This window comes from Rhizophagus irregularis, chromosome 9 (genome assembly GCF_026210795.1).
Source record: "Rhizophagus irregularis chromosome 9, complete sequence".
Classification (NCBI taxonomy): Eukaryota; Fungi; Glomeromycota; class Glomeromycetes; order Glomerales; family Glomeraceae; genus Rhizophagus; species Rhizophagus irregularis.
The window spans coordinates 4017605-4031669 of record NC_089437.1 but is presented as its reverse complement, the minus strand read 5'-3'; the positions used below and the strand labels follow the sequence as shown (position 1 = coordinate 4031669).

At 30.3% G+C, this 14065-nt stretch overlaps 3 protein-coding genes across 3 annotated transcripts; 1 reads left to right on the top strand and 2 right to left on the bottom strand.

Moving 5' to 3' along the window:
* The first annotated feature begins 100 nt into the window (after positions 1–100).
* On the top strand, positions 101–898 carry OCT59_029944 (AP-2 complex subunit sigma). The gene is made up of 4 exons (XM_025320987.2): positions 101–131; positions 200–352; positions 417–590; positions 658–898. Exons 1-4 carry the CDS (start codon positions 129–131, stop codon positions 757–759), a joined length of 432 nt encoding a protein of 143 aa, XP_025170073.1. The 5' UTR covers positions 101–128; the 3' UTR covers positions 760–898.
* OCT59_029943 (uncharacterized protein) lies at positions 824–7221 on the bottom strand (the record flags this gene model as incomplete). The annotated part of the gene is made up of 10 exons (XM_025320988.2): positions 824–1873; positions 1945–2165; positions 2242–2379; positions 2450–2530; positions 2598–3458; positions 3546–3877; positions 3964–4432; positions 4512–6008; positions 6077–6199; positions 6282–7221. The coding sequence occupies 10 exons, from the start codon at positions 7219–7221 to the stop codon at positions 902–904; spliced, it is 5634 nt and encodes a 1877-aa protein (XP_025170074.1). The 3' UTR covers positions 824–901.
* Positions 7222–8385: 1164 nt separating this feature from the next.
* OCT59_029942 (uncharacterized protein) lies at positions 8386–9035 on the bottom strand (the record flags this gene model as incomplete). The annotated part of the gene is made up of 5 exons (XM_066146326.1): positions 8386–8503; positions 8574–8692; positions 8758–8770; positions 8839–8905; positions 8975–9035. 5 exons carry the CDS (start codon positions 9033–9035, stop codon positions 8386–8388), a joined length of 378 nt encoding a protein of 125 aa, XP_065994981.1.
* Positions 9036–14065: the final 5030 nt, after the last annotated feature.

Below are 14065 nucleotides of genomic sequence, written 5' to 3'. Positions count from 1 at the left end.
TGCCATAAAAAGTTAAAACACAATAAACATTTATTTAATTTGGGTCAGTCTTGTGAAAAACTGGTATTAATTCTGGTCAAAATTATAGTTAAAAAAAATAGGATCTTTATTTAATATTCACCTCGTCCATGGTAAGCTTTTAATTTCGGATTTAAGAGTTCGCGATGGCAAATAAATCTAATTCATACTTGTGCAATAGATTCGATTTATACTTGTACAAAACCGACAAGGTAAAACACGCCTATCAAAATGGTATGTTCCTTATGAGGATGAAGAAAAAGTAAAACTTAAAGGCGAAGTACACAGATTAGTTGCACCTCGAGATCAAAAGCATCAATCCAATTTCGTCGAGGTAAGGTATATATTTACACAAATAATCGTTTATTCGTTATACTTATAAGTTTTCTCTTCAACAGTTTCGAAATTATAAAGTGGTCTATAGAAGATACGCAGGATTGTTTTTTTGTGTGTGTGTAGATGCAAATGATAATGAATTAGCATATTTAGAAGCGATACACTTTTTTGTAGAGGTGTTGGATGCATTTTTCGGTAACGTATGTGAGCTGGATTTAGTCTTCAATTTTTACAAGGTAAGCTTATATGATAACTATATTTGAACAATTATAGAAACTTAAAAATGATTCTTTTTATTATTAGGTGTATGCAATATTAGATGAAGTATTTTTGGCGGGTGAAATCGAAGAAACTAGTAAGAATATTGTATTAACTAGATTAGATCATTTGGATAAATTGGAATAGCATCAATAATTATGTTAATTAGATTAAACAGAAGTATATATATATATATTATATAAATATAAATAATTAATTAAATAGAAATAATATTGGTAAAAATAAAATAATTTAAGCAAACAAACTTTTGGTATTTAGTATCACTAAATTACATGTTAACAGTTCCAGTATTAGCATTATTAACTTTATATGAATTAGTGTTTTGTCGTGTCAATTCTTGACTATTAGTTCTATTATTAATATTCAAGCTCCCTCGATTACTATTACTCAAACTCAATTCATTATTCATCATATCAGAAGGCATTACTGATGGGTTTATATTACTTCTCGTTGTATTAATAAATCCAGTAGTAATACTATATCGAGATGGATCAAGTGTTGGTGAAGGTGATGGGTTTGTAGTTATTAATTGTTGGGAATGCATCATAAATGGCGGTAGTAAATACGAATTTGGTCTAGAATTTGATGGTGATGGTTTTACATAATGTACATGCAATGTAGATAAATTACCGCTTAACCATGATGTCATAATTTTAGTTCTCTGTTTTTCACCTAATCTTGATTTTGGTAATGTTCCAGGTCCAATGAATACAATTACGTCAATAATAAATTGATGTTCATCAAGTATTGAATTCATTATACATGGTACCAAGTTAAGAATCCCTTCTGACGATCTCACTTCTACTATACATACTGTTTCTCCATTAGCTTGGAATACCACACATCCATCTGTTGCGATCAAATTACAATGGCTCAATTGATGACATCTTTCAACTGTAAATTCGATGTCCACCGGAAAATGTATTAATCCATTAACTTCAAATGTTTCTGCAATAGGCCCCAAAAAGAATAAACATTGGAATTCCACCAATGCACCTCCTTCCCCTACCGGTTTTTGAACTGTATATAAAAATCCTAAATCACCCGTACGTAAATAAGTTATTCTCGGATCTCCCCCGTCTATTATCGCGGAGTATCGTTCTTGATCTAACGGATCCATTGACCCATACGAGGATTTGGCATTAGAATCGCTGCTAACCCAGATTTCTCCAAATTCGTTTGATAAACATGGACGTCTTGTTTCTGGATGTACTATGGCTACCTGTGTAGACACTGGGACCTACATAACAAATAAAAATATTTGAATATTCATCTCGCTCCCTTTTTTTTCATTCCATTAAATAATCATACCATTCCAGAATCATGTAATAATACCCCAAAAGGTTCATCTTCAGGATCAACAACTTTAATAATTCCTCTTCTCAAACTTTTTAAATCCAAATATAACTCAAATGGTTCTACGCACATATAAGATCTTGTGGTTATCATTGGATTTGCTATATGACTATATATATAATTTACATTCACTTCTTCCAATCGATTCGCCAAAAATGTTTTCACCATCTTCTTATCTACAGACGCAAACAAAAAAAAACAAGTTAAGCCAAATTCGGATAAATATACCATTAAACAATTTTTTTTTCTTACATAAATTCGCATTCGGTCTACAGTCAACCGGAATCATTAAGTTCTTTAAATTTTGTAAAGAAAAATTTCGGTAATCCACACTATCATAATATGACATTGCATGTTGCAGCATTGGGAACGTGGCGTAAGTATCCTTAACTATGTAATCAAGAAAAGATAGTTAAATTGTAGTTTATAATCTCATAATAATCATTATTATATTTATTACTTTTGAATTTGGATAAAGTTTCAAACCACATCAATGGATTCGCGTGGTAATCAAGTGGTGAAATGAGAATTGTTTGTGATCCTAAATAAATAAATAAATAAATAAATAATATAAATAGAATAACTCTCTAATTCATATATTAGCTTACCCAAGTATATGCCAATTAATACAGTATACACAAATCCAATACCGTTAAAATGCCTAACACAACTTAATATCGCTCGTATGCTTGTCAATCTACAAGTCTCTTTTTGTACTTTGCATAATGCTAACAATGTGTCATGATTCAATCTTACACAACTTCTTCGTTGATCTGCAGAGAAATAGCACATAACAACCGTTGCCCATTGTGGTTGTAACCATTCTTCCATCATAACATAATTTGATTCTTTCAATGTTCTTGTATATTTTGGTGCTTTGGCTATATTTATTAACAAAGGTAACGCTTTTGAATTGTTACTGTCCAACTGCTTTGAACCTCCGCTCATTGTTTTTATGAAATTTTGTATTTGTCGGCTTTTAAGAACTTGTTCTGTGTCAGTATTTACCAATAAATAGTTGACTTTAAAATCCTCAATTAATCCAAATAGTGCAGGTATATCTTCTGATGCTTTCGTAGGTTCTGTTTGTGATATGGGAATTGCTATAATACCTAATACCATACATGCAAATATGCTACACACAAAATCTATTCCATGTGGAAATATTAATACTGTATGGTCTCCCGCTTTGCATCCTTTTTTTTGCAAATAATTCGCAACGGTCGCTATTCGATTATTTAATTTTTTCCATGAGATTGGTTTTCCTTCTTTTCCTTTCGTATCCAATATATTATATGCGGTCTCTTCAGGTGACATTTGTGTACGCCATAATAATACATCAACTATACTTCGGAATTTTAATAAATTAATACTAGTTTTTTCGTCTAATACCTCTAGTGGAATATCCATTCTCGTATATTGAGTTCTTCTTAATCCGTTACTCATCTCTTGTCTTGCTGCCATAGCGTCTAGCGAAAGAAAAAAAATTTTTTTTTAAGTACACTTATTCCAATGTAATATTATCTATATTTCATTCAAAATCAACCACAACTTACTAGGTCCCCATATGCCGGCAACCATATCTTCTCCGATCGGAATATTAAATACCGTGTCTAATACACAAGTCTTCACATGTAAAACTTGTAAACGTCCATATTCGAAATATTTTTTACATGTTATGCTATTTGTCAGTTTTTTACCATTCTTCCATACACGTGGCAATGATCCTTGTGCACATATTGATATCGTATAAAGACGGAGTCCATGATACATAACTAATTTTTCGAATATTTCATCAGCAAGAGCAGTTAATTTTTCTATGGGTAATGTAGATTCTGCTATCATCACTGGTAAGCTTTGATCCTTTATATAAATCTCAATTACAACACTACGAGAGAGATTAGGTGTAAATGAAAAAATTTTTTTCTCATTTAAATGCAATTTAAATACTTATTAATCTTTATTGTAACTTACCAATCATGAACGCCTTCAATCATTTTCTTAACAGTATTCTCCAAATCCAAAGTATAATGAAACCTATATTTATCTTTTTCTTCTTCGTCTTGTTTCTTATCATCATTTATTTCCTCTTCGTCACTTCCTCCGTCATATTCGCTCCTATTTACTACAACCAACTTCTTTTGCTTTTCCTTATTAACAGGTTCAATTAATTGTCTTATTCGATGTTCATATAATCCAAATATAACCAATTGTCCATTAATTAATGACCCTAAAAGTCCTGTTCTCAAAAATTCTTGATCAAAATATTCGGGTTGTTTGGTGTCGCCTGGTACAAATATCGGACGAGCGTGGAAAATCGATTCGGTATGTTTTGGCAAGTTCCAAAATCCTCCCGATAATGATGGTGAATCAACCCATATTTCTCCAATTGTATTAGGCAGACATAGTGCTGTTGTTTCTGGATCAACAACTGCTATTGTAGCTATATATTTAGATACACTAAGTTAAAAAATTAAAGAAAAAAAATCAGAGAAAACATTTATGGCATAAACTTCTCTTACTTTCAGGCATAACAAATCCAAAAGCTCCAACTTTCATAACACCTTGTTCCCAATCCTTTTTCTTACTCCCCTCTTCAGTTCCTACGACAACAACTCGATTTTCTTTCAGTTCTTCACGATCTAATAAAAATACTTTCACACCTCGTTCTCCTTCGACTCTATCGTCCAGTCCCTGCACACCTAACAAATCTCCAAAACTTAACACCATTCCTCCATGTTCCGGTAAACTACTCAATGGAGTCAAAACATCTTTCGGAAATTGTGCCCCTAATGGAACAAGGAATTGTTCAATAATTTCTTGATTCTTTTGAACATCTATTGTCAGTGTATCGACAAACAAAAAGCGTAATGATGACAAGTCCGGTGTTTGCTTTTTCAAAAAATTCAAAGTTGCCGAAGGATCTGATATAAATGAGGACACTATTGGATTTAAGCCTGGATAATCTGCTAATGCAATTGTAGCTTTGTATTTTGAAATACAATTTACCCATAAACCAGGTACATCAGGTCCAAGGCTACCTAGATATATAGTAGTATTACCACAGTACACTCCCCATAGGGCGCCCAATATTAATCCAAATTGTTGTCTCGGCTCTAAATAACTTAACACTGTATCAACAATTTTACCACTCACTTCGTTATTTCTCTCATCTCCACCATTAGACTGTCGTTGATAGCCTTGATTCCTTTGCTTGTCCAAATATTCTCTCATTTTTTTATCCGTTACGCTCCCTCTCATAACATTACATTGTGCCATGATTGTTTGATGACTTATCGCTACTCCTTTTAATTCGCCATTAGGACTTTTTGTGTATTCAATATATGCCAATTCAGTAACATTAATTGGTCCAAGCTCATCACCTTTCTTTAAATTTAATGCCCCATATTCATTAGTTTTCCACCAGATTACATTCGTTGGTAATTCTTTTTTTTGAGCCAATAAATCTCGTGTAAAAACTTTATGGTTATGTTCTGTAGTTAACGCCAGCCTAGCTTCTGTTGCTTCCAATATAAACTTAAGTTCTCTAAATTCTTCCACAGCATTAATTGGTACTGCCACAACTCCAGCAAAGAAACATCCATACAACGCTACTAAAAAATCCAAAATTTCTGCTTTCCTATAAATTAATGCTACTCTTTCACCTTTCATTAATCCACTATCTTTTGAAATTACTTGTGCCATTTTTTCGGCTTTCAAATGTAATTTTTCCCATGTCCATTCATGCACTTCACGACCTTTTTGGTCCAGTACTATAAAGGCTGTCTTTTTGGGAGTCGTCTGGCCTCTATATCTTAATAATGCAGCTATATCTGCGAAATTTGACAGTGACATTGAAGGATTCAATGGGTCCAAATTTTCAAATGGTAATTCCCGTGGTTCAAATGGCATAAATTGTAATCCTCCTAACTTTGATAATCCCGGATCAAATGTAGGCGTTGGATCTAATATTTCTGAATATACCATACTATTATATAAAGATATTCGATTTCCAACACCTAAAAATAAAAAAGAGATTAATTTGGCATCAAAAAAAAAAATAATATAATAAACATAAATTATTTACTTCTTCCGGGTCTATCATCAGGACTAATCATTCCACCAAACCTTTGTCCGTTCGAATTCGACGTAGTATAAATGCTAGATCGCCCTGACCTGATCGAAGCATTGTCATCTTGAATACGTGCGGCTAAATTTAAGAAATATCGTTAATATAATAACAATTATTTATAAGGGAACACTCACCGATCGTGCTTTTTGATTATACTTACGCAAATAATCATATTCTCCCGTACTTCTAGTATATCCTTTAATACTTGCAGTATCACTTATGTCCAAACTTGACCTAGCTCCACTAATACTTCGCGCACGCTCGATAGCATCTTCATTTACTAAGTGTCTTGTTCTACCAATTGGACCAGATGGAGCAGCTCCTGGAGGAACTTCTATTCCATAAGGTGACGGAACAGGACGAATTTGTGGAATTTGTGCCATTTGAGGTCTGTTTGGTCTAACAGGAAATCCACCTGTATTTGGAGGAAAATATTGTAATGATGTTTGATGATGATACCCATGTGGAGGTAAAGGAGGACGCCCTGGCGGTTGCATTGGCCTAAATTGGGGTGGTGGCGCGGTTCCGAATGGTGCAAAAGAATGATTATATTGATGCGGAGGTCTATAATTCATATTAGGAATTTGTTGATTGTTGAGATTTAAAGGAGACATATTAGGTGAAGTGGATGTAGCAGTAGGATTTATATGAGTTGGATCAAGTCTTAAATCAGAATTCATTGCTCTGTGAGGAAGTTGATGGTGTGAAAAAGAATTATGAGGAATAGGTGGCTGATTAGCAACGTATGATTGTTGTACCGAATGTCCAGGATATCGCTGATTTGGATTATATTGGTTTGAATTAGTTGAATAGCCACCATCTTGTTGGATATAATAATTTCCACTACTAATACTATTAGTTGGAGAAACGCCTCCTTCACTGGCCTCGCCCGTCACCATTGGGGATGGATAAATTGAAAGTGTCTCTAATATATCACTAACAATATCAACATGATTTTCTCCAATATATTGTCGATATTCTGCAAATAAAGAATTCTTTTTCTTTTCAAATCCTTTTTTTGTTAATTCTCCTTCTTCATATTCTTGCTCTAATTTTGCTAATCTACCTTGAAATTCTGGTGGTAACGAACTATAATCCATTTATTATTTTTGTTTAGTGCTTAAAAGTTGACAAAATGTCAAGTTGATTAAATAGTTTAATAGAGTTTGTATTTACTAAATGCAATTTTGTTTATCAATATATTATATTGTTACTTAATACAAACAGGATGAAACAAGTAAACTGTTATGATTTTAATTACATTTATTGTAAAAGTTCTATTATTAAATAAATATTGGTTAAAATTTACTGCTAAAGACAGCTACTATAAACAAATCTATCACGATAAGAAGTTGATTAAATCGCTTTGATAGATTTCAACGTCTATTCTTAACCTCTAAATAAAAAAAAAGAAGCTTAATATATTTTAAATCAGGCAAAGATTAAGGAAACTAATCATCTTACTAATAAAAATCAAGGAAGTACAATCTGACTAATAATAAGCAGACTTACTGAAATCAATTTCAAACCGAAAAAGTCGGCCAACGCTTTTTGGTAGAATCAGTCTAATATAGCTTAGTCGCTTTCTCAAAATATGGTAAGATAAAAACAAGACTTTAGAAAAAAAACGTAATATATACAAATAAATTCAACAAAAATTTAATAAATATATAGTCACGTGAATTCGAGTAGAAGTTTACCAAAACAGGAAATAATCAGAACTTCGATTCATTTGATTCATTTGAAGAAAAATCTGCAGCGGTATAAATATTTATTAACATTATCCAACAAATCTGTAAACAAATCAAATTTTTTTTTAGATAATTAATAGTGTACGATAGATAGAATATAAAAAAATTCTCGATTTTCTTTGCATACAAGCATACAAACAGCCCATCAATTAATACTATGTGAGGCTAATTATGGTCACTATTTTTCACGTGATTGTAAATACTTTCGTTATATAGTATCAATACTTTAAATAGAATTCTATTCTTCGGCAAGAATTTTACCGAATATCTTCTGCGCTTAGGATTATTTTCTTGTAATAATTAAAGCAATCACTTGAACTCTATTAAATACATGGACATACGCATAAAAAAAATTCTGCAAAGACGCAAATAACTTTTTAATATTGTATTAAAATAAAAATACATGTTTCATATAAAACATATAAAATTAATATAATTGATTGATTAATTTCTTCTAAAGGATATTTAGTATAAAATATTTTTTTTAAATGTCGCAAAGATAATTGATAAGCCTTAAATGTTAAAGATACGTTGGTAATCCTCCAATTCCGCCGTACGTTCAGTAACTTTCGTTACTCTAAAACAGTTTCCAACATCCGGAACATTTGGATTGGTTCGATCGTGGTACGACCTATATTTGAGAAGGTTAGAAACATTGCAAATATTTCTAGAAAATAATAATAATAAAGCTTAACACTAACCAAGCTGGTAAGCCGTTCAAACAATTTGTGAGTTGACGTCCATTTTGAAATGAGAAAATTACATCGGAATTAAATTCGTTAATACCTCCATGCGTCGTGATATATTGAATAAGCGCGCGCTAAAATAATTTGTACATATTAGTTTTAATTAACAAACAATGAATAACAAATAATTTAAAAATACCTTCGTCTGACCTCTTCCAGTACGAGGAAATGGAACGGTCCATTCAATTACGATAATTGGATCTTCAACAGTTCAACGCACATATTTTCTATAATCTCATTGAGAAGGCCCGCATTCTCTTTTAAAATGTTGGGAATAGCCTTTACGCCTAAATGGTAATGAAAAAGATTATAAATTGTTCTGTACTTTTCATTTATTTGTATCATTTAATGCTTACCCAAGGAAAATGTTTTAGCAAGCACTTTTACGTTTTCGATGTCTTCGGAACTAATACTCATGGTACTCCTGATTACTAAGCAATAGCTTTTACGCGTCGTGTAATTAGAAGCATCTTTTTTACACTCACGTGATAATAGTAATTGGTAGTTTATCTAGGGGATAGGTAAATATACGGGGGGGCCAACTCAAGGTTACACAGGCCATGGTCATAAGACCAGAACTGAAGCCTATAGTAATTTTATAAGTAACTATATTAAAATTCAAAAATACCCCATGTTTAAAGCGAGAAATGGGCTGATAATCAATATGATCTATGAAAAAAAAATTAGCCCCCGAAAATGACAAAATCCGAAACTACACAAATATATAATTTTTGTCAAGGTTTCGCTTCTATATATTTCAAAAAACTTGATCGGCTATTTTAAATACCTCAAAAATATATAAAAGTTTATTAAATACTTGAAAATAATGCACAACGAAAGAAGAAAACACTATTTTTAAATGTTTTAAGCAAAAAAAAAAATTATTTTTTTATTGAAATCTCAAAAAAAAAGTTTGTAATTTCTAACTTCCTATTGTTATGTAATAAAACATATAAAAATACGAAAGAAATTAACCAGTGGTCCAATTTGGATGAAAAAACTTCGTCTATATAAAGCTAATATGAACAAACTTAACTTCTAAGATCGGCTACTTTCTTATGTGTGCGTGTCGAAAAAATAAAAAAAAGCGAAATTTTAATATGAAATTTCGTTTGTGTAACCAATTTATGAAGGCTTCAGTTCAATCGGTAATTGATCAGCCTGTGTAACCTTGAGTGGCCCCCCCGTATATTTACCTATCCCCTAGAGTTTATTAGATCTGACAAGCATGGTTAAAAAAACGTCATAAACGTTTTTTTTATTTTATTTTATTGTAGGAAATCAGAATACCGAATTCCTTAGATAAGTTTCGAAATTTTTTTCAAAACTATTAAAAAAAACGTTAATAAATGTTTTTTTTATTTTATTTTATTATAGGAAATCGGGATACTGAATCCCATAGGTAAGTTTTGAAAATTTTTTTCGAAACTATTAAAAAAAATGTTAATAAACATTTTTTTTTATTTATTTTATTGTAAGGAATCAGGATACTAAATCCCATAAGTAAGTTTTGAAAAAAAAAATTTTGAAACTATTACTGTAACATTCTGATAGATTTATTAATCTTTTTATCAAAATATTTTTACTGTAACGTTTTGAATGTTCTTTTTTAAATCTATCAGAAAAAAATATATCAGAATGTTATATATATGTTAATGTTCTGATTTTTTAATTATTGATTCTGCCATTCCAACTTGAAAGTCCCCGGTACAGTCAAACCTTCATATAATGATATATCATTATATCAAAGTTATACTGATATTTATATGTCCTCACATATAGTCAGAAAATAAAATTTTATCAGTATATCAAGTTTTTAATAGTAATATCGGTATATTGAATATCGGTATATCGAGGTTAGATTGTATTATAAGTGCGATCCAGATTGATCAAATATATCACAGGTTCTGATAAGTCTGATAATTGTCCGAAGCGTAGCGAAGGACATTAACGGTTAGACACATTGTAATGCAAGGTATGTCTGTCCATACGTGTGATTAACCAATAAGATGTATTGTTGATTATTATCACGTGATCATGTTTTCGGTAACGTGCCTGGTGCGTGATTTTAAATGAGTGTTTCAGATATTACAACGGATCCCATTACCTAGTAAATAACAGATTATCAGATTATGATCTTTTTTTTTATTTAAAAAAAATTTTTTTTTAAACCTTTCTTTATAGGACACGGAACTGATGGAATGATCCTCAAAAGGTGCTTAAAAAATTTTTTTTAATCTTGTTCTATTTTCAATATTTTTTTATTATTATAAAACCCTTTATGATCGGTCGAATCGATTTAAACACTCCAAAAGGTATTTAAAAAGGCGGGAAAATGTTTTTAAATTGGTAATGTTAGAAATATTGCTAACGTTTTATTTTCAATATTTTTTTTATTATAGAAACCTCAAGATGCTCCAGAATCACAAATTAGACAAATTTGTAAGTAGTTCTTTTCTACACAACAAACACAGATTCACTTTCAGAATTTGGACATCTGTAGCAAGAAAGTCTGGTGTGATTTAAGATTATTTATTGAGAGAGCTATAATTTGTGATTTATCCATACTGTCTCGTTTCACTTCTCATGTAAAGTAAAGAAACTTAAGCAAAAAAATGCCCAGTTTGTTTTATATTGCTTAACAACTCAGTAGGATAAAGCAATTCTGGATCTTTACTAGCAATTACACATTGCATTTCATAATTTCGTAATTTTGTAATTTCGATAATATGATAAAGGATTAGCATATACATCCCTAAATTCCAAAATAAGGTTTGCCAAAAAATACCTATATTCGAATATTTTGTTAGTGTGAAAAATGTATTATTTTTTTTGACTTTTTAGAAACATTTAACATTTATTTTTTCTTTTTGTAGGTTCCAGTATTTCTAAGATTCTGAAAATATGAAATGTAAGTTTTGTTATGTGAGTACAGTCGGATCTCTATGTACTGATACTGTTGTTTTGGGAAAAATATATCGGTATATCAAATTATCGTTACATAACCGTCATCAGTGAATCATAATGCAGGCCAAAATCCAATTTTTGCTAGCATTATGTAAACTCCGGATAGCTAATATATTAAATGTCATGTGATTTGGATGGAACCTTTATGTTAACTCCGGCCAAATTCATAGTGTTGTCGAATTAATACCGAGTGTAACGTAAAGTATCGTCGGTGCGTATACAACATGTATTAATTATAAAGGGGCGAAAGAAAGTATCGTACATGTTATATCGTGAAACCATATATAATATCAGTACAACGAGATTTTTTTATTAATTGTGAAACAGGACATAGAAAATTTATCGGTACAGGCAATTATCGGTACATAGGATATTGGTACATAGAGGTCTGACTGTATACAAAACTTATTTTTTTTTGTTTTTTTTTAAATTAGAAACATTTAATGTTTTTTTTTTCTTTTCTTATAGGTATCTAGCCAAAAAGTAAAAGTGGTAAGTTTTAGCATAACTTATCATTTTCTTATCACTAGAAACGGTTTTAATGTTTTCTTTTCCATTTTTTTTGTAGGTTTTATTGTTTTAATTGGGAATTTTTAAATTTAGTAAGTTTAACATTGCGAAATTATAAAAAATTTTCTTTTAAAGAAATAACTAACATTTTTTGTCTTTTTGTAGTTTGAAGGTTTAGGATATTGGAAATATACTGGTCAAAATTAAGTACATATCAGATACCTGATATATATACAATATATGTGATATATGTGTATGATATTTAACAATGCTACACATATCAGGTACCTGACACTGGTCAAAATCAAGGTTATCGAGTACATATCAGGTACCCGATATGTGTGCAATATATGTGATATATGTGTATGATATTTAACAATACTACATATATCGGGTGCCCGATAAGTGTAGTAGAAATGTAGAAAATCGGTGACATATATTGTAAACATCATGTACATATCTTATACATATCGGGTAGTCAAATATCAGTCACATATCATAGATTTATCAGATACCCGATATATTATAGTAAAATATCGGATAGATATCGTACATTTATCAGATAGTGCCGATATACGTGTCGAAGTATACCTAATAGGCTTAATAGGCTAATAGCTATAATTTACTGATTTTATTATTGAACGCATATCAAAAATAATATTTATTTAATGCAATAATATGAATGCTAATAAATTTATAATTTAAATTCAATTATAATATTAATTTATTTATTTAATTGTTAATTAATTACAAATAAATAAAATTACAAAAAATCATAAAAATTATTCTAGCTGTATAAAAAATTAGAATTATGTGTAAAATAATGTGTTCACTTATTTGCTGCATATTTTTATCTGTTTAATATTTAAAAGAAAAAAATAGAAATAGTAAAGTATTTTAGTAATAAAGATATTAGTATGAATAATGTTAAACGAAATTGTTAAAGAAAAGGAATGGTATTAGAAAATGTTAGTAAAAAAAAAGAAAAATAAAATGGATAGAAAATGTTAGTATGTTTAGTAGTATTAGTAGAAATAAACGTTAGATTAGAAAAAAGAAAGAGTGTTAAAAAAAATATTAATAATATAAATAAAAATTAGTAAAAAATATACCTTTATATTTATTCCAGTTTTATTCCACCTCTTTTTTTCGAAGTTTGCTATTTAAAGAGAAAATAGATCTTGTTATTATATTTTTTTTAATAAAATAAAAAATAAATATTTAAGTTACCTTGATATGCGTTACTATCATATTCTTCTGAAAATACATTATATCTTCTTTTTCCTTGGGTTTACTGTATATAAACCAAATTAATCTTTGATTAAATTTTTTTAAAAAGAATGCTTAAATTACCTTGACATGTGTTGGTTCCAAATTCTTTTGATTTAGATTTTTTTTCTTGAATTCACAGATATAGGATTACCGCCTCGATGCACAGTATCAAAAAATGTCCGCTCTTGATGTGGAATGTACTTAGGAACCACCTCTTCTCCTGATTAATGAGACCCTAAGTCAGAGGAGGCTAGCATATCGGGCAGGAGTATCCTAAAACTTCATCCCTAGGTAGTCAAAAACCTCGGGTGTTCCAGATCACAGCGTACTACATGATTAGTCTTTGGACATGTTGAGATTTGATAAGTGAGAGAAAAAATAACTCCAGCGCCAGCGTTTTGTAAAGAATAATAAAATAATATTTTTAAGTTAGTTCTTTCTTTATTAAATTTTTGAAAAAGTTTTGTTTCTTAAAATCATAATATTGTAAAAAAATGCTGGTTGCTAACAACTGACGGACAACGACAAATTATCAGGCTACCCCTGGACAAAGTAATTGGAAGGCAGAAAATGTCATAAAATATCCAGCCCTATTTCATAACATTTTCCTCCAGGCTAAAGCAAATATTACAAAAGAAATTGCAAATATATTTAACAAGCAATAGATACATAGCCGTTGAAAAATATATTCACACTTC